Raw genomic sequence first — 10,740 nt, 5'->3', positions numbered from 1 at the left:
TATTCTAGTAGAAATTGACACCTTGAACGTTTATATATAGCAGTTTGTAGTTATGCACAGCAAAGGATTATGAATTGTGCACTTTCTTGCAAAGTTATCTACCATTGAACTTTGATTTTCTGCAAACAAAGCATAACTCACATGTGTTGGAAGAGATTGTATGAAACTTTTAACATTGATAGATGGCAATGTCAAGTTGTACACAGCACAAAATGTGTTATCCTTGGACAAATGCTGCCATGTTATCACCCCTTGTATTATGATTGTCTTCAAAGATGATGGTTTGAAATTGCGCTCTGCAATTACTTTTGAGTCTTTTTATTACAACGTACCTTCTCGTGTGCTTTGAATTTCTTGAAAACACTTTGTATAAAGCATTATTAGCTAGAAGGAATTTGATTAATGTTTTAGCATTGGTACATAATAATGTGAAGTTGTATACAGTGCAAGAAAGGTTACGCAGAAACATGAAACGGAGTTTAGTGAAACTGTAGACACAATGATATATAACTGACACTTCACAATTGTTTTTACTCTTATGTCCGTTAATGGAAAGGAATATCCCCTTTAATCATTGAAATCGGTGAAACTTCAACGGGTTTGAAATAAAAATACACATGACACGATGACGAATAAATGGACTTTTGACACATAATATGGAGTTATATAATGTTCGTTTTTATTTCATTTCATACAAACTCATCACTTACATCAAATATATATGTTGCATTCCACAGATTAAGACTTGAACATGTTCATCTCAAGGTTATTTCAACACACACAAACACATTTGCACACATGCAAACGCACGCACACATGCGCGTGCACACACACACACACACACACACACACACACACACACACGCACACACACAAACTCGCACACACGTTAGCACGCACGCATGCTAGCATGCACGCACGTACGCACACATGCATGCACTCACACACGCACGTACGCACGCAAGCTCGCACGCATGCGCACGCACATACACATACATATGTACGGACGGACGCACACACGCACGCAAGCTCGCACACACGCGTAAACACATTTATACAAACATGCAAACATATGCCAACCTTTATATTAGGTACACATAAAATATGCCAACAAGGAATAGGAAATATTTGAATATTAGTTAATTCACACACACACGCACGCACGCACGCACGCACACACACACACACACACCCTACACCACAAATATAAATAACCGGTTCGATTAACTGAACAATACAACATAAACTTGCCATTATAATTATACTTTACACATCATCTCTTAATTCTATGACATATACAATGTTAGACGTCTCATAGATTCATCTTTAACCTATACAACTGGAAATGAAAGTATATCAAACTTAATCACTGTTTCGTTGTGTGGATTCTGGTTTTGTTCTCACTTTGATCATTATTTCAGGAAACCCGATAAGGGTGTAAGTGACAAAAGCAGGAGTAACGATGTTCTTGTTGGGTACAACGAAGGCCAACAATCCGGGACATGGCCACGATAGAAATACGCATCATAGACGCTTTTTTGGAATCAACAATTCAGTCATGTCTTTGTACATTTTTTTTCTGAACGGTATTAAGTCATGTTCTCTCTTTAAGAGTTGCTGTTTTACTGACAATGCTTCTTTTGATTAAAGTATTTTCCGGACTTACTTTACGCTGTCCCCTTCCTTGATTCACTTGCTGATGCTTGCTTTCAGTACAGACAGCTGCTTTCTTCCAGAACTTGCTGTCACTTGCTTAAGTTTCGGTTGTTCAGAACTTGCTTTTATAATTTGCGGTTGCTTGATTTCAGAGCGTGTGGTTTCTTGCTTTCATGACTTGCTGAAGCTTGCTTACAGAAGTATGTTACTTGTCGAAAACTTGTACAAACTGCATGAAGATCCTTGTCCAAAAGATAAGTAATACGACTGTTGTTGGGTGAATACTTTGAATCTCAGTTTCATCCATCATACAGGACATTGATATTAGATGTTTGCAGTCTCTCAACGTAGAATAAGAATGTAATTCAAAAATATAATTTTTCTTACATGTGTTTGTGCATCAGGATTCTGCAAGTAGACAAAGGACTAAACCGTATTCCACATATCACAATACGGCTGTATTTCACTCCACTCATAGGTCATATGTAGAATTGCTCAATTTTGAAATGACGTCAGGAAAAACACACACTTTTTTATTTAACAATGTTTTTTTTTAAACCAGTTATGTTTATAATAACAGGGATACTTCTGATTTATTTTGATAATGAATGTTGTATTCGACTCCGGATATTTGCAGGTTTTCATTCAACTCAGCTAGCGCCTAATTTTAATTCCAGCTATAACAAATAGTTCCTTTTTCGGCGGCTTCTTTTTAAAATATTGATCCATAGTTTTGTAATCGGCGAGAATAAGAGTTACGATGTTTTTGATAATAAAGAAGACCAAATTGGACATCGCTTTCATGAGAACAACCATAATAAGAACACGTACAATAATAAATGGTCCATCCTGTACGGCTATAACCAATAAAATTTTGGCATTGCTTACCTCGGAAGCATCTGTTGTATTTTGCTCCCCATATGGTTTTCTTCTTTTAAAACAATCGAAATTACTTAGTATTGGTGCAAACTGAAAAAGGCTCAATGTCCAAGCAAAAAGTATTAAGTACGTTAATAGCTGACTTTGTAGAATCTCTTCTTCTTCGAACAAAGAAAACAGGTCCATGATATCTGAAGCAGTTCCGAGAAATCCAAGTAGATTTTCTGAAAGTTTGCTGTCATCTGACGATCCATCATACAGACACCGGGTAAAAAGAAGAATGTACATCATGCTGTTTATAACTACCCAAATCCATGTCCTGTCTTCAAGTTTTTCAAGTCCCAAAATAATACTCTCCTGAAAAATATGGAATTTCTGTAACAGTAGGATCGAGTAACCATGAAGCATTTTTTTTTATCACATTCTATTCTTTATTTCAATACAACTATGTGTAATATAATTCTGTATTCACACACACACGCACGCACAAACGCACAAACGCACGCATGCACGTATTTTTCATTGCATTTTGGAATAGATGTATTTTGCGTAGTTGAATCTTCCCATGTTGGAGAAATACTTGATTTTTAGCAATATTGTGCTTTAATAAAATGTTGAGGTCCAACGTTTTAAGGTCGGATGCTGTACATGTCTTTACATACAACGATTTTTGTTGTAATTTTTGGGCTCAAGAATGAATTATTCATAACATTGTCTGAATATTTAAGAACGCAAAGTTAATAGACAGTAGCAAATTATAAGTATCTTCCATGGCCGTAAAATAGGTTCATTCCGACCCGAGCGTAGGGTGTTTTGCGGAAACGAGGTTTACCGAGTTTCCGCAAAACACCATGCGCGAGGGTTGGGATGAACCTATCTTACACGAGCGGCTATGGTAGATGCTTTTTCTCCCACCTCAGTTAAACAAATAAACAGTAAAAATGTATTTTTTTGTAAGAACTCTTTTGTGCTTACTTAAAATAATTGCGTATGGATATGCGATAATTCGTGGTCGTCAAGGATATGCGCGCAGTGATTCGGATTATGTTAATAGACAAATCGGTCTTTAAATAGTTCTGAGGAAAGTGAAGAATTATTTCTTGAGAGGTGCGTGAAAACTGTATTATGGTGACATTTGAAGCGAGAAATAATTAATTAGTGTTCTAATTATTGCCACAAGACAAGGTTTCCATGATGCTACAGATGACAGTCTTCAACAAGGGAGGTAATTACAATGTGGCGGCCATTCAAAAGGAGTTCCATACGGGCATTATATCTTCGCCCGTGGGAATTTCTAGCACAGTTAAATTATTTGATCTACTTATCTGAGGTGGGAGAAAAGATAATCCATAGACAAGGGTAAGTACGAACATTCTGAACATTTTTTTAACTCAAGATTTCGGAAAACTCGATGTTACAACCAAGCAATTTTGGAAAAAAGTTTGTTCCTGTAAATGATCAACATGCATTTTTATTCCAAACAAGAATTATCTTAAAAGGATTAACGGCGTAGATGTAACATACATGATTCACTTTTCTGTTAATCTAGTACATTTATGGTATAAATTGAAGTTATAACAGATAAATCGAAATTAAGATTAATACATATTAATAATCCTGCTTAGAGATTTTATGATTTTAAGTCGTCTTGCTCAGGTAGGCGTTTGCACCTTGCTGCTTTTTTTCATAAAAAAGTGTTATAAGTACTGCGTATTTGATCTGAAGGGTTGTATACGACTCACGTGTTTTTTACATTCGGATTTTACAAGGCGCAAGCCGAATGAATTCGACATCCGCAACAATCCATGAAATAAAAATGCAGTGATAAAACCCTTTCAACATATTCATAACTGGTTAAATCACAATAAAGACAAATGCTTTTAAGAAACGCCATTTAAAGTGCTGTACTCCGTATGATGAAATAGCTAAAAAAAAAGAAAATTGTCGAAAACTGACATAAACTTGTTATCAATGCATTGAAACTAACTAACTGAAGTATCACATTGTTTACAATTAATATACTTTTCGCAGTTTTTTTTTGTTTTTTTATTAAATAGATAACTAGGTATGTCTACCAAGTAGAATTCATTCCTTATGCGTGATTACCTAGTCGATGTTATCGCGTGATATTACCAAGTTAGGTATATAGCTCAAATATTCCAACCGTTCAGGGTAAGCCTTCGTAGCACAGTGGATACAACACTGGACTGCAATTTTGGCGACACCGGTGCGAACCCGGTCTTCGACAAGATTTCTTTTTACGTTTTGGTATTTTTTTTTACAATTATGATATCAAAGAGTAAAACATTTCATTAAATAATTGTCCTAAGATTCTTTCCAGAATAAAAAAAATTGGTGCTAATCTGGTGTACAGTCCCTTTAATAACGCATTGTATGTCGTCATTTCAATATCAGGAAAGGTTCATTTATATTATGGGAATGGACCACGGCCGTATTACAATGGAGTGAAATACGGACTACCGTATTTGGGGATATGTATTGCATGTGGATTTATGATGGGTATATAATAGTAAATTATACGTATTACGGTTGACATGATAATTATTTTCTTGATTACGAAATAACAACACCAATTCACTATCAATAATTTTGTTTCTCAGTTATGCTATTTGCAGCAACAGAAATGAACACATGTATAAAAATCGTACATTTTACGGCTGATGATATTCGTTCCGTTTACTTACAGTTCATTATAAAGAAGAATTATTTCGTTACTTCAATTTGTATTTCAAATTAGTTACGATTTATAATAAGATGGTAGTTCCAAATTCAGTATGGATGTTTATTTGCCTAAAAATTAAAGTTATTATCTTATATGATAAATGATTATCTCGTTAAAAACCAAATACGTTCCATTTTTTATTTAGATCACCACACTTAAAAGTATCCATTATATCTGCTCAATATTTGCAGGCTAACAAAAAACCATTAACAGAAAAGAATACAATCGGGCTTTAAAATGTAAAGATATGAGGATTACTTGGCCATTAAACAATTTCGGTCTTACATTAGCTTAAATGTCAATACATAAAAGATTATTTCAAATCTGCTAATTGTCTCTCATTCAGCCCGATTAACTATTTTGTTGTAAAGCAACATTTTTCGGTACCAGTTTACACTTCAAAGTTAATTCTAGGTATGACTGTGTTTTAACAGAAGAAAAATGTAATGTAGACTTTTATATTTGCCGGGTGCTCTATGCGACCCAGTTATTGAGTCTATTTATGTAATAATGATATGGCTGTAGACCGCTATTCTAGCAAACTTTTATAATCGTACATATAACATTCTTAACATTTGACAAAAAAATGCGTGCACGGCCGTATCATCCCCAACGCTGTTGGAACTGCGGTGGTCAACGACTTAATTTACATTAACATTAACATCTACATTACGTAGTTACAAATATGCTTTAAAAGCTACGGGGCTGCGTTCTGCATATAAAGCAGTTTGCTAAAAGTATCGCTGTAATGAGTGTTCATAATATGTTATGCGTTTAATATAGTGCAGATAAGCTGCGTTTCAAGTTACGTAATTTCGTAAATAAAGTCATAGAAAACGCAATTATTTTGATTTAAGCGAATTATAAAACGCAAAAATAAAAGGAGATAGTTACAATATGAACGCATACTAGATAAAAAAATGCATGTATTTATTTATGTTTATATTCTGGCTGCGGCCGGGGAACTAGACACTATTGGTTAAATATAGGATGTCGGTCATCGGATTTGGACCCCGGAAACTCGTTAAAACCCGGGGGAAAATATGGATAATATTAAAGATGCAACTAAACGTTAATTTAGAGTTAGAAACTTAACAAAAATGTTTTAAATGAAATAATAATATTTCATTTTATTCTTATAATCAGGTTACTTTGTGATTTATTAATTAAAAGATGTATAATTATATAAAAGATGCCTTTATGCTTAAACCAGGCAATTAATTGTTACTCAATACTTATTTATTTACAGTCATTATTTGAGTATTCTACATATCAAATGTGGCCGTCAAGTGACTGACACTGCGTGGTTGAGTATCAGTTTAAACATTCTTAAAACATATTTGCGAAATAATTCTTTTGATGTTTTTGTTAGTTTGTTTTACAAAAGCATGTCTTTCTTGACAGAACATAGCAGGCCGAAAGCCTTTCAGCGCATTAAGCGCTTTGATTTTTATGAGTGCGCAACTACGTCAGACGTTTTTGTTGTTTTTATGATCAATCACTGAACATTATGAATTTGAAAGAGATCATGTTTTGTTAAATACGTGTTACACTTGGTAAAACGTTAATATATGTTTTCAAAACACATGCATTTGAGCCTCTAGGTGTAACATATAAACCGTTTTCAAAACGTTTGTTTATGCGTTTCATTTGAACTCCGCGTTTTATAAACATCGTATGTTTGGCCTAAGATGTAGCTAAAAACCAATCTCACGCCAATCAGTCACGCCAGAAATGTAGCCCAAAATCCATCTCACGCCAAACAGTCACGCTAAAAAAACTTAAAAACAAGTTCAAGATAAAGGTAGTAGAACAGAAAATAGAATGCGAATATGGATTTTTGACATCAAAGACGTGGGCTGAATAGGTTAATGTGGGAATTCATATTTTTTATCATATTTTAAAGGAAGGTAAACAGAAGTTTGAACATTCTAATAATTGATTAAAATAAGCAGGGATAACATGAATTGATATACAATACAATTCAATAAGAGATCGAAATGTTGTCAGAAACACATATAAGATTAAATAAACACGTTTCTTTCATGCTTTTAAATAAAATATGGAGTTTAATTAGTGAAATAACAGTAGTAGCGTAGGACTGCTAGTGGAGGTGGTTCCAGCGGTTCCTGACCCAGATCCGGGTAAGTAGGTCACCATTGACGTCATTATCCCGGTCACATCTAGGTCAACACTCAAGGTCATACCAAAGTCAATATTCGCGCGCTTTGTTGACCCAGTGATGCGAGAGCAAACAGTCATAATGATTTGTGGGTCAAGCTCAACCGTGTGTCATCAGATCAGGGTTAATGTGGTTATAGGGTCAAGGACGATGACGTATCATTTACTTGTTAAGACATGCGCCACAACGTGTATATAATCACCGGTGTTTAGAATCATTATTACAGAATGACACAAGCGCAATTAGAATTCACAGAGGAAACCTTAAATTATTTTGAAAAACAAGGAATTGAAACCGTTCAGTGGTTGCCTGTTAAGCACCAGATTTACTGCAAACTAGATGAAAAACTTTCCTTAGTGGTGAAGAAAACAAGAAAATCGAGCTGTATTTTATTAAAGAAAGGAACATCACAACTTAAAATAAATATTGAACAATGAAAAACTCTCTGCGACTTGAAAGAAAGTGTTCTTCTGCTGAAGTCGTTTCTCGATAGACAGTGAAGCAAAACACATGGAGAGTTTTTAATTGTTCAATATTTATTTTAAGTTGTGATGATCCTTTCTTTAATAAAATACAGCTCGATTTTCTTGTTTTCTTTAGGTTACCCTAAACAAACAATTTTTTTTGGCCTAGTGAATGTGTTGAAATCTAGTATATATAAAAATAGCGATGACTTTAAATTAAATTTTAATTAAATGAAAAATACTTTAACAAACACTTAATATTCCAGCGACATAACTATTAAGTTTGGGGGATGAGTTTGTTTGTCCTCGCAATCGGATGAAATCCATTCTGCAAGCAATGTTCAATTTACATGTACAATCTTTTATTTGTACTATCGGTACCTGTTAAAATACCTGCAAAACGTAGTAAATCGCATCGCAGCGATATGCCGCATGCATATCTTCGGAAGTCGTACGCGGTAGCAGCAGATGAATGCGGTGATAACGCGAACCACCACGTTGGCTACCGCGGAATATATCGATAACACAATCTTGCCCGCGGTGGCAATGCATTTTGTGCAAAAACCAGCAGGTTAGTAGTGTATTAATAAGTGCTATTCACGATTTCATCCATAAACCCTTGTCCGTTAAAAAAATATTGTAAATATGTTTTGGCCGCGTCATATATTCTTTACCTGTGTGGTAGTGACTAAAGTACTAGCATTTCCTGATGGTGTTAATGTGGACGCCGAGCTGTGCAGATGATACGTAAGTATCCATACTATGGGCACCATACACACAACATAGACAATCAGTGTAGAACGCCATCTAAAAAACATTCAGTAAAGTCAACGAAACAAATAATTCAGTTTAAAAACTATAAAGTGGTACCGTTAAGGACAGAAAAATCCGACCCGAGGGCTCGCGCGTGAGCATGTCTCGTAACCGTCTAGTGTTGCCTGAGGTCGGAGTTTTGATTCATATATTCACGTCATTTATTTATTTCTTGCTACATAAAAGACATCTTAAATAAACAAATTTTGCAAAGATAGACGTAGAACAGGCAGAATTTGTACATTTCACATAAAAGCGCATATATTGCTGTGTACTGACTTCATGTCGCGTAGGATTTTAGATTAAGGTAGACGTCAAGAAGTTCCTGTTAATTTTGTGTATTTGACTATATTTTTCTTTCTAATTGTAAATAAATGTTGTTTTTTATACTTGGTGCTTGTTCATATTATAAGAGACATGAGAAATGGGACCAAAACCTGCATGTTTTTACGAAAGAAATTTTATAAAATAAACCAAAAGAAGAAAACATTTGCTTACTTTGAAGTTGTGTCATTATATTCGACTGGTGGTTCGCATTGTTTCTTACATCCTTTATTTTGACATTGCTTTTCACAGTTCTTGCGTAGTTCAAGACCATCTTTTATAAGAACAATGACGCACATGAGTGCCAGAAACCAGAATGCGTTATTTTGCATTACATCGGCAACCCTCCATGTCGACAGTGCGATATGCGTGATCATTATAGCTCTCAAGATCACTACCCTCACAAAAACCCTCTCCCACGCTGAAAACGTTAACATGCAGCCGCACTCCTTAGTACATGATTTCTGACCCATATTGTTCTTTAATTATATCGAAATATTCTGGCCGCAATGGTATCTTCAAATTTTTCACAAAGTCATTACAACAAATAATTCAAGAAAGTCCTTTCACAATATGACCTAGACCTAAACCATCTGCTTTGTTAGATTTGCCTCTATCAATCTTTTACAACGAGGGTAAAGAAAATATGTGATTTAGCAAATAACATAAACAACAACAACAAGTTCACGAACGCACTTTGTGGAAACCCCTCGTATTTTATTTTGAAACACTAAAGTTTCTTCCAATCCTTTTATTTTTCGAGACGCAACTAGTTTCCCTTCTAAAATTCACAAACTATATATACATCACAGTTGGCAACTCTATTTGCACTGTTCCCATGCACCAAACTAATAGAACACTTCAACAAAAGCTTTTCTAAAGACTCCAATTAAAATAAACGTAGGCTTGACAATGAAATGACATTGAAATTGCACATGAAGAGAGTGTGTGTTTCTTTTCACACTTTTTGAACTTTTATCTGAGGTTATATCTCACAATATATGACATATAACAACCCTTGTGTTCAAGACATTTGGTAGAGACTTGTACTTTTTATCCCAAATATATAATACTAATACTAATTTAAAACAAATGTTTCATACTCTGATGGGTTGTCAAAAGGGGGTATTGATAAACCAAGCGGCAGGTAGACTGAAGGCTGCAAGATTATTTTTACTTCCTGGTTCGTTTAAAAGTTAAATCGGCAGAAAATCTTTTGAACAGAATCGATTTCTAACATGTTAACAATGTCTTTACGCTGGATAATTATTCTAATGGTCGTTCAAATATTAGGTATTTATTTTCAGTTTTAAACACGCCCTTATTTTATCAGAATGTGCATGGAGACGATTTAATCAAAACTTATGAGATAACTACAGAAATAAGCTCAGTAGCAAAAAGCTTAACCATAAACACAGGTTAATGGCACTGGGTAAACGCCAAAGGCATAAAACATAAATAAAAAATCACAAAAAAAGAAAAACGGAAGAATAGCACAAAACTCCACAAACAGCACAGTGCATACATACTATATAAAAAAACTAGATATGTTTATCAAGGATTGTTAGGTACTGCAAAATACTGTATATGAAACTTATTTTATATCTGTATGTTATCTTTATTTCTACCAAAAAGTGATTTAAACATATCAAACAAGCAAACGGTCATAAATACATAAT

The 10,740-nt window shown here is 34.5% G+C and overlaps 1 protein-coding gene across 1 annotated transcript; it reads right to left on the bottom strand.

The window, feature by feature from the left end:
• Positions 1–691: 691 nt before the first annotated feature.
• Positions 692–10,079, bottom strand: LOC128245718 (transmembrane protein 26-like). The gene is made up of 3 exons (XM_052963950.1): positions 9,236–10,079; positions 8,599–8,731; positions 692–2,892 (listed from the first exon to the last, which is right to left on the bottom strand). Exons 1-3 carry the CDS (start codon positions 9,532–9,534, stop codon positions 2,311–2,313), a joined length of 1,014 nt encoding a protein of 337 aa, XP_052819910.1. The 5' UTR covers positions 9,535–10,079; the 3' UTR covers positions 692–2,310.
• Positions 10,080–10,740: the final 661 nt, after the last annotated feature.

Source organism: Mya arenaria, chromosome 2 (genome assembly GCF_026914265.1).
Source record: "Mya arenaria isolate MELC-2E11 chromosome 2, ASM2691426v1".
Taxonomy (NCBI): domain Eukaryota; kingdom Metazoa; phylum Mollusca; class Bivalvia; order Myida; family Myidae; genus Mya; species Mya arenaria.
Note: the sequence above shows the minus strand (reverse complement) of the source record. Positions and strands in the feature narration are given on the sequence as shown.

What these genes read in the sequence shown, in the direction of transcription:
- LOC128245718 (XM_052963950.1), bottom strand. Translation starts at nt 9,534, where the DNA reads ATGGGTCAGAAATCATGTACTAAGGAGTGCGGCTGCATGTTAACGTTT. An exon ending in TATAATGACACAACTTCAAA is followed by an intron (nt 8,732 to 9,235) that starts GTAAGCAAATGT and finishes AATGTTTTTTAG; the next exon opens with ATGGCGTTCTACACTGATTG. An exon ending in CTTTAGTCACTACCACACAG is followed by an intron (nt 2,893 to 8,598) that starts GTAAAGAATATA and finishes CATATTTTTCAG; the next exon opens with GAGAGTATTATTTTGGGACT.